General features: G+C 43.0%; 1 protein-coding gene across 4 annotated transcripts; it reads right to left on the minus strand.

Moving 5' to 3' along the window:
* Positions 1-199: 199 nt before the first annotated feature.
* On the minus strand, positions 200-12,378 carry LOC138958064 (chromobox protein homolog 8-like). Of its 4 annotated transcripts, none has more exons than XR_011453279.1 (7): positions 12,256-12,378; positions 12,113-12,156; positions 11,920-11,985; positions 9,397-9,414; positions 8,178-8,244; positions 4,086-6,536; positions 200-3,690 (listed from the first exon to the last, which is right to left on the minus strand). XR_011453279.1 is itself a non-coding variant. In XM_070329122.1 (6 exons), exons 1-6 carry the CDS (start codon positions 12,325-12,327, stop codon positions 5,670-5,672), a joined length of 1,134 nt encoding a protein of 377 aa, XP_070185223.1. In that variant the 5' UTR covers positions 12,328-12,378; the 3' UTR covers positions 200-5,669. The 4 variants fall into 4 exon arrangements, 2 of the variants coding, with proteins under 2 accessions (XP_070185223.1, XP_070185224.1); XR_011453278.1 differs by having other exon boundaries at positions 4,070-6,536; XM_070329122.1 differs by having other exon boundaries at positions 200-6,536.
* Between the last annotated feature and the right edge of the window lie 8,466 nt (positions 12,379-20,844).

Raw genomic sequence — 20,844 nt, forward strand, 5'->3', positions numbered from 1 at the left:
TCATCACTGGTTGTACTATTTCACACACACACACACACAAAATCAAAACACAAACACTCACGCACAAACACACACACACATAAAATCAAATCACATGCACTCACACACACACACACACACAATCACTCACGCACAAACATACACACACACACACACACCAAAACGATAGTTTGGCCAAATAAATGACACAAGAAGTGGGTAACGGCGTACAACTGTTCATTTCATTTTACATCATCAAATGTATACAACAATCACAATGCTGACTGAACAAAGAGAAACATGGCACGTGTCAACATCTGCAGATTCCTTTCACGGCTGACCAAGCAACCTCACACAGACATGAACAAGTTAAAACCAACAACCAACCAACCAACCAACCTCACGGCTCATTCCGATGTACACAATGCACCCAACGTACAGAGAATGCCTAAGCATGCACACCCAGGGTAGCATCTATAACCAGTTGCACACCCAGGGTGGCATCTATAACCAGTTGCACACCCAGGGTAGCATCTATAACCAGTTGCACACCCAGGGTGGCATCTATAACCAGTTGCACACCCAGGGTAGCATCTATAACTAGTTGCACGTGCTTTAGTGGGGCATACCATCCAGCCTGAAGCATTACTGTCCAGTGGAACACCCCTTGTAAGACTTCCCCAAATCTGAGAAAATCAGGTCTTAAAAAGGAGCGAGTCTTAAAATGGTGGTGTTCTTACAATGGTTATGAACAAAAACTCTGAAAAAAACAGGGTCTAAAAAGAGAGGAAGTCTTAAATTGAGGGGCGGGGGGGTGTTCCACTGTACAGTATAGCCACATCCAGCCAGCAGCCCGGCCTGTACCCTCAAGCAATGTTTCTGGCACATGTGAGAGATCAGACGTTACCACGCTCACGAGTCATCAGACGTCACAACGCTCACGAGTCATCAGACGTTACCACGCTCACGAGTCATCAGACGTCACCACGCTCACGAGTCATCAGACGTCACCACGTTCACGAGTCATCAGACGTCACCAGGCTCACGAGTCATCAGACGTCACCACGCTCACGAGTCATCAGACGTCACCACGCTCACGAGTCATCAGACGTCACCAGCTCACGAGTCGCTTCATTCACAGAAGTCATCAGCACGAATGCTGGTCAACCCACAGGGAAACACAGATCAGCCACAACACATACTGTCCCTAGTTTCACTCAGACGTGAAACTGTACGCAAGTTGAACAATGCATGACACACACCGAAGCCATTAAGTGACTACACACCCACGACAGTGGAACCCACATTTTAAGACCTAAACAATGTCAGAAAATCCGGTCTTAAAATGCGGGTAAATTTACACGGGTTATGAACAAAGCATCTGAGAAAAAAAGGTCTCAAATGTAAAAGGGAGGGAGTCTTAAATTAGGGGGGTCTTAAATTAGGGGGTCTTAAATTAGGGGGGTCTTAAATTAGGGGGTCTTAAATTAGGGGGTCTCAATAGGGCGGTCCCACTGTACATGTACAATTTACAGCATCAAGCCATTCATTCACATTTGATACAGCCAAAACAAATTCTCCATGCTGATTTTCAGCACACACACTCTCTCATACACTGACACACACATTTGATTTGTTCAAACACATCAGAGCTCCCAGGTCATTTGGTCAGGCTGTTTCTTACAATCAAATAGAACACACACTTTCCATTCAATCAAGGTCAAACACCAATCTTACTTAAAGCTGCCTACACGCCACATCATTCATCATCAGACTTAAATGCTTCTGAGAACAGAGACCACCACAACTGACATTATATCACCACAGTTTAACAGAACCAAAATGCCCCTTCAGTCCCAAAATGATGAACCTTAAAGCTGAAGAGTATCAATCTATGGCAGACTAATGGATAGGATGATTGTGGACGCCAAGAGTATCAATCTATGGCAGACTAATCGATAGGATGATTGTGGACGCCAAGAGTATCAATCTATGGCAGACTAATCGATAGGATGATTGTGGACGCCAAGAGTATCAATCTATGGCAGACTAATCGATAGGATGATTGTGGACGCCAAGAGTATCAATCTATGGCAGACTAATGGATAGGATGATTGTGGACGCCTAACCGATGATGTCTTCCTTTACTGAGCCACATACTGACACAGATACAGCGGGATTTCAATGTTGTCTCTCCTTACACTGTTTCAAGCAAAAGGGCTGAACATGGCATTTAGTGCCTGCTCGCTTTACAATCAGACCAAAAAGTCACAAACATACATTGACACACCAGGGATGGACAAATCGTCCGCCCGGTCGCCAGGGGCGAGTAATAATCCGCTGGGCTAGTAGAAACCGCCTGGCAGCTCGCCCGGCTGGCCAATGAACATTCTGGTCAAATGCGACCCTTTTGGTTGTAATATCGGGTTTTAAAGCCATATAAACACTGCAGATCAACTGTGGTATGTACCGGGCCAGGGACATTTCTGCCGGGCTAGTGACTTTCATGAAGTTAAACGCCCGGCTAGCTGTGAAAATTTTGAGATTTGGCCATCCATGCACACAGTTTGAGTTTATGAGCACTGTATCAGTGTATGAGCACTGTATCAGTGTATGAGCACTGTATCAGTGTATGAGCACTGTATCAGTGTATGCATTTTTTACAAGCACCATTTTCTCATGAACATGCAGACATTACATCTATGCTAGTCGTCACACTGGAATGAAAACTATCTTCGCAAAAATTTGACACAGTTTGCACTTACAGTTTCACCGAGATTTTTGACCCTCCAGCCACCGAAACATAGAGCACCACCCCCACCCCTTCACATGTAATTTTGCAGGTACTGTAAACATTTTAAGACAGTGTCTACTGAAACACTCTCACACCCTTTCTCCTTGTTCTGCTGGGGCTTGATGATCCAACTTTCTTCTGTCCACACCAACTTCTCATTGCACAAGTTCACAATCTCTTCTTAAAATGTCAAAGTTATTTTCACCGTGGGGATTTTTTCACATTGACTACACTATACATGTAAACAAATTTACCCCATCATTTTGTCCTCTGCCTTATTTTTTCCTCTCAGTTTTTCAGAATCCCCTCTCTAATTTTCCTGACGTAATCAATTATGGCCTCACCATCACTCTTTCTTCCTCTCTAATCGAACGTACGTGATAAACTGAAGACATGGCTCAATCATTACATGGCTCAATCATTACCTGTCCCAATCATTACCTGGCTCAATACACCGATTAACAGTTCCGCAGCTATATTGGATTTTGAGCAAGCGCAGATAGGTTTTTTTTTGAGAATAAATATATTTAAAGATAATTTCCGGTTGATTTGAACGCGTAGAAAGTGCACTTTTGTTGTCATTTGCAAAATTGGGACCCCCGTTTCTGAAATCGGTAACCTACATTACTGCAACCAATAACTGAGCAAGGTTATATGCCACCAAAATGGATTGAACTTGAAGGTTATGCTAGAACTTTGATGGAAATGAACCGTCGCGTTCATTTGCCTTCTCTTAAACCATGCTTTTTCGTGCAGACGACACAAAAGACTCTTGACGAAAACGTCTCGACCAATCATAATCGCTTATGGTATCACGTGGGTTTTCTTCTTCCATGTAGCGCTGGAACTGTTAACTGGTGTATCATTACCTGGCTCAATCATTACCTGGTTCAATCACTACACGGTTCAACCATTGCCTGGTTCTTTCTTTTTTTATTTGGTGTTTAACGTCGTTTTCAACCACGAAGGGTTATATCGCGACGGGGAAAGGGGGAAGATGGGATAGAGCCACTTGTCAATTGTTTCTTGTTCACAAAAGCACTAATCAAAAATTTGCTCCAGGGGCTTGCAACGTAGTACAATATATTACCTTACTGGGAGAATGCAAGTTTCCAGTACAAAGGACTTAACATTTCTTACATACTGCATGACTAAAATCTTTACAAAAATTGACTATAATCTATACAAGAAACACTTAACAAGGGTAAAAAGAGAAACAAAATCCGTTAGTCGCTTCTTACGACATGCTGGGGAGCATCGGGTAAATTCTTCCCCCTAACCCGCGGGGGGAATTACCTGGTTCAATCATTACACGGTTCAATCATTTCATAAAGTACGCCTGTCGTTCAGCAGCACCATTCCTTCACTCACACTGTGAGTCAACATGTCAAACAACAAGTGTACAACTAACACAAGCAGTCATTTACACATGACCATCATGCTTTTGCCCCACCTCTGTCCACTGAAATTTACATCTCTGAAAGCAAACTCTCAACATAAAAAACACCGTACTCCACCTTATACACTGCAATTGTTCAAAACTAGCCAACACACTTAGTACCCTTGCACACTGTAAACCACCCACCCCCTCCTCCCCACCCGCTTTGTTCAGCAGAAATTAACGAGCAAAAAAATTGGATTTGGGCAAGAATCATGACCTGATGAATCCTAACAGGGCAAAACACAAATGACAAGATCAACACACAGGAAGGAGAATAACCCTTAGTCTCAGTTATCTACATTAGGATGCTTCCTTCCCTTTGTTTCTTTTGATCAGGCCAGCCTGTGTTATGTCCCCTTGCTCTCAGCATATGTACGTCATTGGCAAATGTTGGTGTCACTCATTGTGAACAGCTTTTCAGAAGGACATAATTATATAAATGTTATTTACACATTAACATGCTTCCATTTGAAACTTCTCGGTCGTCATCGTGGATTGACGCCGTCGGGCTTCAATTAGCTTTGGTCGGGCGTCAATCCACGATGAAGACCGAGAAGTTTCAAATGGAAGCATGTTAATGTTATTGTAATTCAATCTGACGACGATCTCTTTCCTGCTTTCATGCGATGGTAAACAGACAGAATTGGTTCTGTTCTGTTCACACACTACTTTCAGTCCACCTACCTGCAAGGGTCAAGTCCCAAGAAATATGTCTCTGTATTCCTATCTTATCACTCTGCTCCTGTTTTGTTTTCTTTCACATACATTTTCCCTTCTTTTTTGACGGGTTTCTGGACAGCAAACTCTAAAACAAATTCTTTTCATCAAAAAAACGATCTTTCGAATTGACTGACATAGTCTGGAAGAATTCATGCATCAACTTACGTCACGTATTTGACGTCATCACTTCGCATACCTTATGGTCTTGGTATTTCGTTGGCCTTCATATTTCCTACCTGTAACATGACCCTCAAAGCTAACCGAGACTAGTTGAGGTTGTATCAATGCGCCTCGCCAGCAGGTGGTTAATGGCTTTTTTAGCGAGTGGTTATCGACAATTAATGACCGGTAATTTTTAATGAGTTGGGGCATTCTGACCAATCATAGGATCTGTTTCATTAAAACGCCAACTTGATTGAATTACGAAATGAAACATTGTTTATATTCCTTCCTGGCATGGATAGAAAGATAACAAAATATTAAATCATGAATTGTTAATCGTATTAAAGACACTATTTTTCACGGAGAGGCGCATGAGGCGCTTAGAACTGTTTTAGAATTTACGCCATATAAATACCCTCATCATTTTTCTTATTATGGAGAATGATTCGCTTAGTTTAAAGCTCAAAAACATCAAGAGCGCATTCAATCGTGTTACACCAAAATTCCATTGATATACAGTAACACATGCATCCATCCATTCCAACCCACTCGTTCCCTGCCTGGGTGAGACCTTCACCCTCGCTCCAGTTCCAGCTTTGTGAGGAATGTCGCACTCTTGCTCTCTCGAAACGTAACGGCCAGCCCGTCAGACACAACGTCCGTGATGGTGATGTTGTGTTTATCAACCTCCAGTGGCGGTGTCCAGTATTGTTTTACCACTACAACCTCCTCCCGCGACTTCGACTTGTCAGCGCCCAGAGCAAACGACTTATGAGATTCTGCATCGTCCGACTGAAAGTCATAAATTCTGGAGTCGTTGGGCTTGCTGCTGCTGTGGTTGTTGGTGGTGGTGGCGGTGGGCAGCTGGGGGGACAGCTGGGGGGGCTGACCGTTGCTCCTCTTGTCGGACGTGTCAGTCCTAGACGTGGCTGCAGCGGCAGAGTCACCACCACCCGCAGCGCTTGACGCAGCATCTTTCTCCTTCTTGTTGCTGCTGCCGCTGCTGTTGCCTGCTGATGGCTTCTTGGTCAAGGTGGTCACCTTCTTGATTTTGTTCTTCTTGTCTGTGGAGGCCAGGGTGCTACCTGGTTTTCGGCCTGGCTTGGCTTTCGGCTGACCGTCAAGTTTCAGCCCGGGGGTTCGAGGTTTCGGGGTGGGTGGCACGTAGCCTGGCATACCAGGACGAGGGTACTTGGGGGGACGCCCCCTTCCCCGTTTGACGGGCGCTGCGCCGGAGCCCCCCACAGAGCTGGTGGAGGGCTTGGCATCGTCCTTCTTCTTGCCGTCCCCTTTGCTGCTGTCGGCCTCCTTCGCTGCATCCTTGGAGCTAGGTGTGTCCGTGCGGGAGCCGTCCTCATTCTCGGTCTCGGAGCTACTGTCTTCACCGCTGCCCTTGTCGTCTTCGTCTTTATCTTCATCAGATGTGTCATCTGTGCTCTCCTGCAACGCAAGCAGAGTTATGGTGTGTGCTTATATATAAGCATGTCTAGCATAGTTTCTGCCTGAACACTATTTGACCAGAACTCATCTCACAACTTTGCAGATATAGTGGAAACAACCCCCTCCCCTTTTTTCACACTCTGTCCTTTTCAAGTCTGTTCATAACCTAATAGTATTTTAAGACTCCCTCCTTTTTCAGACTTGATGTTCTCACTTTTATTTTAGGTCTGAAAAGGGGGGTTTCACTGTATTTGGCCAGAGCTGCTCAACTCTTTACAGTGGGCAGAGCTGCTCAACTCTTTACAGTGGGCAGAGCTGCTCAACTCTTTACAGTGGGCAGAGCTGCTCAACTCTTTACAGTGGGCAGAGCTGCTCAACTCTTTACAGTGGGCAGAGCTGCTCTACTCTTTACAGTGGGCAGAGCTGCTCAACTCTTTACAGTGGGCAGAGCTGCTCAACTCTTTACAGTGGGCAGAGCTGCTCAACTCTTTACAGTGGGCAGAGCTGCTCAACTCTTTACAGTGGGCAGAGCTGCTCAACTCTTTACAGTGGGCAGAGCTGCTCAACTCTTTACAGTGGGCAGAGCTGCTCAACTCTTTACAGTGGGCAGAGCTGCTCAACTCTTTACAGTGGGCAGAGCTGCTCTACTCTTTACAGTGGGCAGAGCTGCTCAACTTCTTTACAGTGGGCAGAGCTGCTCAACTTCTTTACAGTGGGCAGAGCTGCTCAACTCTTTACAGTGGGCAGAGCTGCTCAACTCTTTACAGTGACGGAAAGAAGATGCTTACCATTGCCTTAAAACTGTCATGGCCATTTCAGCAAATGTAGCAAAAAAAATAAATCCTGGCAACATCCGGGGGGGGGGTCATCCCAGGTGGTTTGTGTTGACTCTAACAAGATAGGGGGTAAATATATGCATGCACACATCTAGGAGAAGAACTGTGTGTGTGGTGTGTGGTGCGTGTGTGTGTGTGAGTGTGCATGTGTGTGGGACTGTGTGTGTGGTGTGTGTGTGTGTGCATGTGTGAGCGACTGTGTGTGTGTGTGTGTGTGTGTGTGTGTGTGCATGTGTGAGCGACTGTGTGTGTGTGAGTGTGCATGTGTGAGCGACTGTGTGTGTGGTGTGTGTGTGTGTGTGTGTGTGTGTGTGCATGTGTGTGTGTGCATGTGTGAGCGACTGTGTGTGTGTGTGTGAGTGTGCATGTGTGAGCGACTGTGTGTGTGGTGTGTGGTGTGTGTGTGTGTGTGTGTGTGCATGTGTGAGCGACTGTGTGTGTGGTGTGTGTGTGTGTGTGCATGTGTGAGCGACTGTGTGTGTGTGTGTGAGTGTGCATGTGTGAGCGACTGTGTGTGTGTGTGTGAGTGTGCATGTGTGTGGGACTGTGTGTGTGAGTGTAGTTGGTGTCAGAGAAACATAAAGGGAACCAGGAAAAAAAATAATAACACTTACCGAGTAAATCATCTAGAATTAGAAATTAGGTTAGTACATGTACTTCTAATAAAAATATAAAAAGATAAGTTGAGGAGCTGTCTGTGTCTTTCTATGCAGCCAAGAAGAAAAAGATCAGATCAGATCAGATCAAGGTTTTACAACAACACTGTATCGTCATGACAACCTATTCACCAAGAGAAGCACCGTACCTCCACTCTCCGTTTCTTGGGTTTCGGGCCACGCTTGGCTCCGGGGGAGCTGCCGTCCTTCTGTGAACTGTAACCAGACAAACAAGAGATGTGAAACATGAGACAAACAATAGAGGCACTACTGTGAACACTGCCATCGGCTTTGCTCCGCTTGTAACACTGCCATCGGCTTTGCTCCGCTTGTAACACTGCCAATTATAATTAATTTGAAAAACTGTAGCGCCTGCCTTGTTTGCAAAAATACTCAATGGTGAGCAACCTTTTCTTCAGAAATTATTTTTGCTCTTGGTATTCTCCAAGTTGCTTACAGTCAAACTCAAACAGATGTAGTTCTTGTAAATACTCTACGTCTAACAGTTGATTCTAACAGTTACTATCCACAAACTGCAATGCCAATGATTAAAAGAACACAATCTTTTGTCGCTCAAAGACTCTCAAATAGAAATGCTACATACAAGAACCACAGAGATTTCAGTTTTCACCAAAAAAAAAACCTCACGCTCTGACGTGCACCATTAACACTTTAACAACTGCAGTACTTTCAATAAATGATCAGAATGTATGAGATGTAACAAACTATCAAACATTTTAACACAGGTTAAGGGGCATATCAACATGCCAACCCATCTTGCATGCATAATCACGCTAATAAAACAGATCATACAATTAACAAAATGAAAACTACATGTACCAACTTCCAAATTATGTAAAAACGAAAGTTGAGACAAGGGCAAACATTCTTTTCTCTTGTAGTTGTACAGGCATTAAAATCGGGATAAAAAAAATCAAGAATCAAACCTGAAACATCTAGTATTAACAACAGTAATCAGAAAACCAGACAAACACACAAACAAATATGTATTTCACATGCTGAGGGTAAAATTAAAAATAGTGAAACTTAAACGTAAACGCTACTAACTACCACTACCAGTGAACATATATACACCAAAAAGACGCAACCCAAACTGACTCACAGCCAAACTACTGAGTGAGTGAGACATCAACATCAAAATGACAGCCCGGTTTCAAGGGCGTTGCTAATGATACAATTGACCTTCACCTTTGGCCACAGACAACAAAACCAAAGACTCTTCCCACTACTGATGACGATGAACAGATCATGTTAAAACTATGCAGGATGGCAAACCATGCCCTGTTTGGAAGATGAGATGAACTCCTAATACCAAGTGCCATGCCTCAAGATTTCATCCATACTTACGCATAACTCCTTCTAAGCCTAGGCCGCATGGCAACAAAGAACAGAAAGAGAGGAAATAAAACTGTAAGAAAATTGTGTTCTATTCAATTTTTCTTATATATATTGGAAACATGTTCTATTCAAATTTTCTTAATTGGAAACAAAGTGTTCTATTCAATTTGTCTTTACAAAGTTTTATTGAATTGGAAGCAAACCTGTGAGTGTTCCAGATAGGTATTTTATACGACACAACGTTTTTTTTATATTTTACACAGCTCAGAGTCAGAATCAGATAAAGAAGGCAGAAAAAAAATACATGTACTAGCTTTTTTTTTATATACTATCACAAGTATCAGACCAGCTTTTCGTCAATATCTAACAAGGCGGAACCATCCCAGAAAAGAAAATACGCCAAGTTCCAGTGTACATGTATATGATCAGCCCGTGACTCCTTAGTTTGAAAATGGCACATCCAAGTCTGAACTGACAGTCACGGAGTCAGTGACACACATTTTGTTCATTAAGTTGAATTTATGTTGATCAACTGTCTTTGATCAACTATCTTTCTTATACCAAATGATCAACCATCTTTTATTGTATACCATTACCAAGTGATACATTTTTCTTCCACTTAAAACTGAAATAAAATGTAACCTCACACAAGCTAAACACCTTGCTGAGTGCAGCTTTGAGTGGCAGTGTGGTATAGCATTGTATAGCGAGACAAGCGAATGATAACTACAAGTTAGCATTCCCCTTCATTTGCTCTGTCGACACTTGATTTTAACCGCTTGCCGCCCTTTATATAATAAACCGACCATAGGGTGGTGACGGTCCGAACTAAACCCAGCGGTGACGGGCGCAATTCTTCCACAACGCCTGCAAGTCTTGACAGAGTTATTTTCGAAAATCGTCTATTGGTCATAAAGACTCATATATAATAATCTATCTGCATAAAATGACTTCAACCTCATGTCATATACGCGAAACTGTACTCAACATACCATCTAGTCTTGCATCAAACAGTAAAATGAGTACATGTATGTACTCCCAGGAAATGCAACGGCATTACAATTTTATATCGAATGAGACCCCTTCTGTGGTACCCTTCTAATGTTACACAACTTACAGTAACTTACACCTTGGTAATGGAAGGGGCACACTGATTCTGATGCAGAAGGGGTCTAATTCAACAAACAGTGGGTGCATTTTCTGAAGGTGCAGTTTCTCTAGATGTTTTCCTTCAATTTGTATACAGGGAACACTCAATCTCATGTTTTATGAGAAACTGCCGTAATCTGCAGAGTTCACTGTTCAGTTTCACTTTGATAAGCAAGGCAGAAATACTGGCAGTGGTAAGCCGCTTTGAGCGAAAGCATGCTTTACATCACTGCACAGTAGGAGTGAGGAAATAACACTAACAGGTGTTAATCAAATAAGTTCACTGTTAAACAGCTGACAGCACACCGATACCGTGGCGTGTTGGTCGAGTAGTCATATCATTATGGCACAAAGTGTTGCGCTAAATTGATGGCAAAGCTGCCGCATCAGTGTCGTTAATAGGATTTTATTGCTAACAGAGACAAAGAGGCAGGTCATGGGATAAATACATGTATATCAAAATTAATATTTTAATTTTATCGTGAATGGACCAGTCATTTTGGTCATGCAGCTTTTATTTCAGTTCAGCATGTTCATAATTATGCAGCAGTAGGAAGGTTGACATTGTAAGAAATTACCTTCGAGACAGTTTTTTTGTTTACCTAAGAATTTTTGGAACAAAGAAATGCATCAGACTCGGTATGTGCCCAATTTATTGGAAAATTTAACCAGATCTTATTTTTCCATATTTGGAAGATAATTCTGATTCAGATGTGGAACAACCATCAACATATATATAAGAAAAAATTTTGCAGCAATGTCTGGACATAAGAGCCAGAAATAATAACTTTTGAAGGTTCACCAAGTACATCAAAATTCAGAATTACAGGCAGATAAAAAGGTCCTGCTACACTTTTCTGTGTGACTTCCTACCCGTAATCCGTTCTGTTGTATAGTATTTATGACAAGAAAGCCCTTTAAATCAATGACAACAGGTTTTAGCTGAAATTGTGTGCAGGACAGGTTGTAAAGGGCGCCGGTCACTTTTTCAGCAGAATTTTTCAGCACTAAAATCGCAATTTAAAAAAAAAAATCATAACAAAATCAAATATGTACCGATCTTCAAAATTTAAACTGCTTTACAATTCTGATGGCTTGGAGAATGTAGTTACATATTAAAAATAAATCGAAAAAATTCCAAAGAAAAATATGGTTGCCCCATGCTACTACAGGAAATGCACCCCCTTCTGCCATACAGACAGTGAATTCTGTGTTCTTTTGCCACAACTAGCAGTTTTTGACATTAGTAGTTGACATCTATACTTCTGTACTGGATGTACCATGCAGATGCGGAATACAGACGTCGTTCAAAACGAGCACATATCTTAATTTGAAAAGTGAAGATGCCAACGCTCCAGGGGACGTAACCACGCCATTACCTACCTGGCTCGGAACTGGTTGATGAGTCGAGCGTCCAAAATGTTCTCTTCAGGCTCCCAAGTGTTGAATCTGCAGCAAAATAACAAGCCGTCAGTCAGTGCTGGTACCCCATCCACCCCAAAGCAGCGTACACACGGCTCACTCACACCATCTCCACTCATCGCCTTTCACACAAGGAAAAAGAAAGCGCACTTACTTGGTCGACCATCCTTTCCACTTGACGAGATATTCTGGCTTCCCCTGCAAACAACACAGGATAGAAAAGAGTAAAGACGCATAAAGTGTACATTCAAGTGTCGGTCGTCGATGCGAGCAGAGGATATGTGACGAAACTCTCACCTTTCGTATCCTCTTTCTCAGGATTCTCTCAGCAGCAAACACACGCTCACCCATCTTGGAATACTGGTCCATGCAGGGGGGTAAACAATGGTGTTTCGCCAACCAGAACAGATCCAAATAGCACATCCCATAATATGCCTGTGGTTGGTGACGTCAGCCAAGCGCGCGCTGATTGGACGAGCGTAGCAAGCAAAGGCGTCGCTTCTTCGTTTCGCTTTTCAAGCTAATGGGATTGTCGGCTTTTTTCATTTGATTCCACCAGCTCAATAAATGTGAACATGATTGGTAATGATAAAAATGAATATATATATATTCGTGTACAACTGTGAGAGAGAGAGCTCGTTAACTCTCGGTAGATTCCCTCCGCTAAAATACTGACCGTCTGACATGACTGACAGACTTGCCCAAATAAATCGGCTGAGCCCACTGCCGCTTGCCGTGGCACACAATTAACTTGAATTAACGATAAATAATCGAATCTATTCAAGCGCTTTAATTTTGATTGTTCATTCTGTGATTTTGTCCTTACGTGGGAAGAGCCGTAGTCAGAAAAGACTGACGTTAGTGTCCGAAATAATTCCGAGTTTCAAGGGCAGTTTCCAAATCCGGACGGTCACGAACTGAAAACGCTCTGCCTGAACATAAGACCTATATCAGTAGGTCCCTGGCCTGAACAATCTTTCTCATTGCGGTCAATGCGCATGCGCTAACATGGGGAGATTAATCTGGTCGTGAACAGCCTAACCCTAACCCTTACAATAATCCTAACCTTAATCCTCAGTCAGTAACGGCCTAACCCTAACCGGTCTAACCCATGGTTCGTTCGGTCAAAGCGGGTCGCAGTTTAAGTCCAAGATTGGCGCATGCGCATTGACCGCAAATGATGAGACTGAGGACTGATGTTTCAGTTCGTGACACCGGAACCCAGGCTGACTGAATCTTCCACGGTTTTGCAGTGAAGCAACGTAGGTATATTTAGTGATAAAATGTTTTATGTATTAGTTATTTGTGTTGAATAACACGGCATTAATAATTTCACACTGAACAAAACGAGCCCTTGTCAGTCTTAAGATATTTATCATATTAATATAAAGCAGATATTTATTTGTGAAATCAGTGTATAACGGTGCAGTTATTACTTAAATAGTTTTATGACTGGTGGTTGTATAATTATTGACATTTTTCATGTAATCCACAGATCTAAATATGTGACCCTCCACCACGACATGAGTCGCATGTCACCTTTGCATGATTTTCATATTTTTACATTTTCATAAAGAGTGTTTTATGCTCTATCCAGTGGTGAAAATCGTTTTAGAAAAGAACGAAAACTGTTTGAGTTATAAGCCTGTGACTAAGGTGACCCTCACACTGTTACCAGACACTCCCCGGACTTATATTAAGCCTAGCGCAGAACAGCGCGAGGTGACATGCGACTCATTTCGTGGTGGAGGGTCACATATGTGTACATAGCCTATCAGTAAAGACTTACCCATATATGTTTGTAGGATATCTTGACAGTGCGTCTGTATGGCGGGTATAGCAATACAAATCATGTTATTGCTCTTTAAAAAAAAGAAGTCTCAGTTCATCAAGTTACGCGGCTACCAAGCACCTCCTTGTTTTCACATGTGAAAAAAACATCAACAGAGAATAACTTGACATAATAAAAACAGGGATAATAATGATATTTCCGCTATGGTTACAATGCAATATATTTCCAAGCGCCTAACGATATTTTATCTCAAGAAGTAGGCTAAAAACGCAGGCCAAGTAGTAGAATTACTAGCACAAATATTGTTACAACGACCGTCACTGAGTGACGACGACAACTACGACAACGACTACTACTGCTACTACAACTGACTAATGACTCTCACACCTAATTAAGACCAGTTACGTCGCGACCAACAGGTGTAATTATAAAACGGCTCTTTGTGTGTTAACTTTGACTGGAGTTTTCTCTTGAAGCTATTCTGCCGCGTTAGGCTTTATCTTGACACCCTCGCCTTAGTCCTCTTGAAGCTATTCTGCCGCGTTAGGCTTTATCTTGACACCCTCGCCTTAGTCCTCTTGAAGCTATTGTGCCGCGTTAGGCTTTATCTTGACACCCTCGCCTTAGTCCTCTTGAAGCTATTGTGCCGCGTTAGGCTTTATCTTGACACCCTCGCCTTAGTCCTCTTGAAGCTATTGTGCCGCGTTAGGCTTTATCTTGACACCCTCGCCTTAGTCCTCTTGAAGCTATTGTGCCGCGTTAGGCTTTATCTTGACACCCTCGCCTTAGTCCTCTTGAAGCTATTGTGCCGCGTTAGGCTTTATCTTGACACCCTCGCCTTAGTCCTCTTGAAACTATTGTGCCGCGTTAGGCTTTATCTTGACACCCTCGCCTTAGTCCTCTTGAAGCTATTGTGCCGCGTTAGGCTTTATCTTGACACCCTCGCCTTAGTCCTCTTGAAGCTATTGTGCCGCGTTAGGCTTTATCTTGACACCCTCGCCTTAGTCCTCTTGAAGCTATTCTGCCGCGTTAGGCTTTATCTTGACACCCTCGCCTTAGTCCTCTTGAAGCTATTCTGCCGCGTTAGGCTTTATCTTGACACCCTCGCCTTAGTCCTCTTGAAGCTATTGTGCCGCGTTAGGCTTTATCTTGACACCATCGCCTTAGTCCTCTTGAAGCTATTCTGCCGCGTTAGGCTTTATCTTGACACCCTCGCCTTAGTCCTCTTGAAGCTATTCTGCCGCGTTAGGCTTTATCTTGACACCCTCGCCTTAGTCCTCTTGAAGCTATTCTGCCGCGTTAGGCTTTATCTTGACACCCTCGCCTTAGTCCTCTTGAAGCTATTCTGCCGCGTTAGGCTTTATCTTGACACCCTCGCCTTAGTCCTCTTGAAGCTATTCTGCCGCGTTAGGCTTTATCTTGACACCCTCGCCTTAGTCCTCTTGAAGCTATTCTGCCGCGTTAGGCTTTATCTTGACACCCTCGCCTTAGTCCTCTTGAAGCTATTGTGCCGCGTTAGGTTTTATCTTGACACCCTCGCCTTAGTCCTCTTGAAGCTATTCTGCCGCGTTAGGCTTTATCTTGACACCCTCGCCTTAGTCCTCTTGAAGCTATTCTGCCGCGTTAGGCTTTATCTTGACACCCTCGCCTTAGTCCTCTTGAAGCTATTCTGCCGCGTTAGGCTTTATCTTGACACCCTCGCCTTAGTCCTCGCGACTAATGAACTTTTTTCTACAGTCACACGCAGGCTCTCTGCTGGGCGCTAAACAATCTAACACCCTCCAATGAAGCTTTGGAACGGCACCAGCCAAGAAGTCCTCTAAATAAGTCATTCATCAGAACTACTAACATTTTACGCGTGACATTCATTGGCTTTACTTTTGCTTTGCCTCGATGTGTTAATTGATTCTGCGCTGATGACACTGTTCCCCTTATTCAATGCTTCCCCTTTTTCAGTGCTTCCCTTATTCAATTTCACACCAACGCCGCGTCAGAATGCCTGATAGTTTTCAATCAACCTGTTCTTTTCAGTTAAAACAAATTTTTTTTTAAAGTTTCCAGGAGGGGTCCCCTGGGGGTCATGTTTTTCTGGTGATTTTTTTTTTATTTCGTTGCAGATTTTTTGACAAGAAATTCCGCGGCTGGCTAATCAAAACTTGAGGCGTAATGCGCACGTGTCATCTATCTAATAAGTAACCTTGGTTATAGAGCATCCGTCATACTTCCTGTGTGACGACATAAACCTGCCACGCTTTCAACACTGAAACATTGATGATGACGCTGAATGCGTGTCGTCACACAGAAATGTGGCAGCTCAAACCATGCGGAACCTTCTTTAACTAGGACTGCTGATCAGACTGCGTGTAATGAAATATTCAGTACAGACGGCGTTAAAGTAGGCGTCACCTTGTCGGCGTGTGAGAACAGTTCGGGTCTCCGGTAAATGTTGGGATACTCATCTATAATTCAAAGGACCATCTTCTTCCGTAAACATGTCAAAGATTCTGAACTTGTCACTCTTCAGAAGAGAAGTTGATTTGTTATACTCAAGTTTAAATAATGTACGTAATGATATTGTGTCAGTGTGTGTCAGTGTGTGTGTGTGTGTGTGCGCGAGCGCGAGTCAGTGGAAGTGCGTGTGTATTCAGCATCTAATAAGTCTTTGTCCACTGACTCAAAGGACAGGATTTCTTTGACCTTTTCAAAGCAGGTGCCCGATCTGCAAAGTTGGCCCTTTGACGTAAAAAGTATGATGACGTCATAATGTGCGTCGTTCAGAGTTAATGGGGACCGGGTACTTTCGTGTCTCACCAGTTTATGACCCTTGTTTCGATTCTTCCTGGCGACTAATTGACAATATTAAATGCACATGCACTCCCTTCCGTTCGCGCGAAACAATCCAATAAACACAATCACACTCGGAACAAAAAACACAGTCACATATCCGGAGAGCAGGCAGGGAATGCAACGTAAAATCTATTCATCAGAGCTGGCAATTAGTCACGCCCGACAATGATTGTTTTGACCCCTACTACAACCTTTTCCTCTGATTGTCGCTTTCGCGGGAGGAAAGATCCGCTCAGTCGCCGCCAATTCTCATCGGCTCCATGGCAAAATATCTCCTTAGTTCTAAATTAAACTGTACTGCGCTAATTGCGAAGTTTGAGCGATAAAAACTTTTCTCGCAAGAACTTGAAAAGAAATTGCTCGCTCGGCTGAACAAAAGGTGACTTAACACTCCGGAGTGACAAAAGCGAGAAGGGAGGCCCGGTCTTTGTTGGTGTTTGGGAGGAAAAACAAAAGCGCTGCAGGCTTCAGTGACGCTGAAAGAGAAGTAGGCTGGCTCTGGAAGGCTGGACAGAGGAGGGTGTTAATCAATCTCTGGGAGAGGTAGGGGCGGATAATATTATAGACAGGTTAAAATGAGCACAGAGACTCCGAATAGAACGTGTGGAGGTCGGTACATAGCTCATCCGCGGCATCTAAACCTTGCATTTCCATGCTACTCAGTGGACGGCGTATGTTTTGCGCGCGCGCGCGCGAAAGACGGAGAGAGAGAGAGAGAGAGAGAGAGAGAGAGAGAGAGAGAGAGAGAGAGAGAGAGAGAGAGAGAGAGAGAGAGAGAGAGAGAGAGACTTAGACTTAGAACATTTTATTGACATAAAGGGTAAACATTTTAAGCCAAGGGCCTAATCTTACAACGTGCCCTTTACATTCACACTAACACATCCGCACGCATATAAACAACATAATATAATGAATTCATATAGGCATAACATGTAAATGTACAGTAAATAAGCATAAGCACCACGGCCACACGAAACACAAAATCTAATATACGAAGTAAAACAATATGAATACTATATGCTATGAATATGTAATATGACGTGAATATAATTATATAGTAATATTAATATAGTATACATTAGACAGAACTGTAAGATTCACATGATTATGTCACCGCGGGTGTGTACTTACAGAGAACAGTTTAGATGTTTTTTTTAAAGAAGATTAAAAAATATTTACAGATTTGCTTGTTTTAACGAAGGAAGAGAGTTCCACCTTGACGGCCCAGCAAAGGCAAAACTAGTTTTATATCTAGATCTACACGGGTCCTTGGTAGTAGATATTTATCTGATCCGTATCTCTCAGGAGCCTCGGTTATGAATGCATTCAACTGAGTATGGTGGTGCTAGCCGCCCATGGAGTGCCTTGTACATTAACACTGCAATGTTATACAGGGTCCCCACTGGTTTTTAGAAACAAAATTCCATGACTTTTCCATGACTTTCCATGAGCCTCAATAACATTTTCCATGACTAGATCCACAGGTCGCCATTTCCGAACACGCACACTTTTTACGTCTTGTCACTGCCAGTTTGGACACTGGCTTGCTTTGTACTGAATTTGAGTCAGTTTCTACGCAGTGTCTCTTCGACAAGCAAGTCAAGCATTTGCTACGCAGTCAGATTATCGGTAATGTTTGCTGGTCCTGTCATTTCACTAAACTGGACCAGCCACTGACTGTTTGTATCCATCTGCACTTTCGTAAATTCCGTTTCGTAACCGTCACTGTGACTTGACGAACTGTCATTTTTTTTCACCGCGATACACAGTTCATTGCGAAGATCTTCCTCGGTAATTCGTTCCAATTCCGCATACTTTTTGTTGTCAAGAAACAACTCGAAAGAAAGTTTCAAACTCATCATCCTCCATCTTGCTTGTCGAAGCGCTAAAGTACTTTATCGATGCAAAAACAAAAGCAGAAAACTTCGACGAAACCGACTCAAATGCAGCGCAGACGACACGACGAGATAACGGAAGGAAGTGAGCCTCGCTTTGGCTCAAGTGCCGTTAAAAATACCGTTATTCTCGTATGCAAATACGAACGAGAAGTTGGTCATACGAACAAGCCTTGTGCTGGCGACGCAAATCGCTGCTGGCTGGCAAAGGGGGGGGGGGGGAGGATGGCTGGGCAACGAAAATCACCGCTGGCGTGCTAAAGGTAAATTATTTTTTCTTTCTTATTTTTTTTAAATTCCATGACTTTCCATGACTTGAATTGAAATTCCATGACTTTCCAGGCCTGGAAAATTAAAAATCAAATTCCATGACTTTCCAGGTTTTCCATGACCTGTACGAACCCTGGTTATAGTCAAACTGCTCCTGCAGTGAAAGTAAACTAGCAGCTTTAAGCTTTTCTGACGTTGACAGATACGGGTTAGTAACAATTAGCTTTGCCCCTCTTCTGTGCAGGGAATTTAATTTTTTAAGCAGATTTTCGCTCGCACCGCACCATACAGTAGAAGCATAATTGATAAAAGATTGGCAGTGTGCCACAAACATTTTTTTTAGACCTTCCGCTTCCGCAAACATTTTTTTTAGACCTTCCGCTTCCGCTTAGGCACAGTTAATAATTGTCTACCTATACCCGTGTGACTTGGAATAATAGGCCGTGAAAGGTAAATATGCGCCGAAATGGCTGCAATTACTGGCCGTATAAAATTTCATCTCACACGGCATCACTGCAGAGCGCCTAGAACTGTACCCACGGAATATGCGCGATATAAGCCTCATTGATTGATTGATTGATTGATACAAAGGGTTTTAATATGGATAAAAGATACAGATTTTTGGAGAGCTTTTTGCAAATATTATTGATATGTACAATAGAGAGAGAAAGAGAGAGAGAGAGAGCGATATAAAGAAAGAGAGAAAGGGAGAGAGAAAGAGACAGAGAGAGAGAGAGAGAGAATTGAATTGAATTGAATTGAACTTTATTTAACAAGGATTAAGATTTAAGGCTACGCCTTTTCTTACAATCTGTCCTTGGGACGCAGAGAGAGAGAGAGAGAGAGAGAGAGAGAGAGAGAGAGAGAGAGAGAGAGAGAGAGAGAGAGAGAGAGAGAGAGAGAGAGAGAGAATTGAATTGAACTTTATTTGACAAGGATTAAGATTGAAGGCTACGCCTTTTCTTACAATCTGTCCTTGGGACGCATAGACACACAATTATATACCGTACTTTCCGGGTCATAAGGCGCGCCTTTTTTGCTCGAGTTTGACCCCTGCGTCTTGTATAACGAAGCGCCTAATCCGTGTATGAAATACGAAAAAAATCAAAGAGACCGCCTGAGTACCAGTCAAACAACTTGTGATAATGCATGTTTCAGCTACTAGGTACTACCCTGGCCAAGTTTCCTCTCAAGACATCAAAGAGACCGCCCCATAGGTTAAACTCGGTCACTGACCCCGGTGCAGGAAGTGTTTCCTCTCTCAGATCTATGACAGGGGAACCACCTCTCATAGCAAAAACTGGGTCATTGACCCCTGGGAAGAAGGTCAGTGTCTAAACAAGGCAACCCAGCTATCACAATGGACCTGCCTTTGATCTGGCGGCACACACAGAGAACACATATTTCCACTCTGTATTCTTCCTTTGATGTGCGGCTTATTTTTATTCTTCGTTTGTTACCGGTATATTTTTTTAATTTTGGTGCGCCCTATCGGCCCCCTGCGCCCAATGGGTGACTGGATTACAATTTTGTTTAAAAAGAAGGGGGTGCGCCTTATGCGCTGTAGCGCCTTGTAACCCGGAAAATACGGTAATTAAAAAATTAAAAATGAATAAGTTAAAAAGTTAACCAACTAAAGGAGGTCGGAAAACTTCAGCACGTGATAATAAAGATGACGATGATGATGATGATGACGATGATGATGATGATGATGATGATAATGATGATGATGAAGATGAGGCATGAAGAGCATACATAATTATGTGGTTATTCATAAAATCAAATGCATACTATGCAGGTAATTATAAATACAAGCGGGTAGCAATCGATCATGTAGCAATAGTAGGGGAGAGTTACTGATATCGTACCACTTAAAGGCAGAGTAAGCCTCCCGTAAACCATCACAGATACGGTCAGGCTTTTACACACAGTACAAACACCCTTTCATTTAAACACTCACCAATTGAGAACATCCTAGGTGCCCTCCGTAAAGAGCGAACAATTTTCAAAGAATTTATTTTTGCGTGGTTTATCTTACCCCTGAGCCATCGTGAACCCGTGTGATCCAGTTTTCCCTTTTCA

This window comes from Littorina saxatilis, linkage group LG2 (genome assembly GCF_037325665.1).
Source record: "Littorina saxatilis isolate snail1 linkage group LG2, US_GU_Lsax_2.0, whole genome shotgun sequence".
Taxonomy (NCBI): Eukaryota; Metazoa; Mollusca; class Gastropoda; order Littorinimorpha; family Littorinidae; genus Littorina; species Littorina saxatilis.

Excerpts from the sequence above, each read along its gene's own strand:
- LOC138958064 (XM_070329122.1), bottom strand. The coding sequence starts at position 12,327 with ATGGACCAGTATTCCAAGATGGGTGAGCGTGTGTTTGCTGCTGAGAGA. Across the intron at positions 12,157-12,255 it reads TGAGAAAGAGGATACGAAAG|GGGAAGCCAGAATATCTCGT; the intron begins GTGAGAGTTTCG and ends TGTTGTTTGCAG. Across the intron at positions 11,986-12,112 it reads TGGAAAGGATGGTCGACCAA|ATTCAACACTTGGGAGCCTG; the intron begins GTAAGTGCGCTT and ends ATTTTGCTGCAG.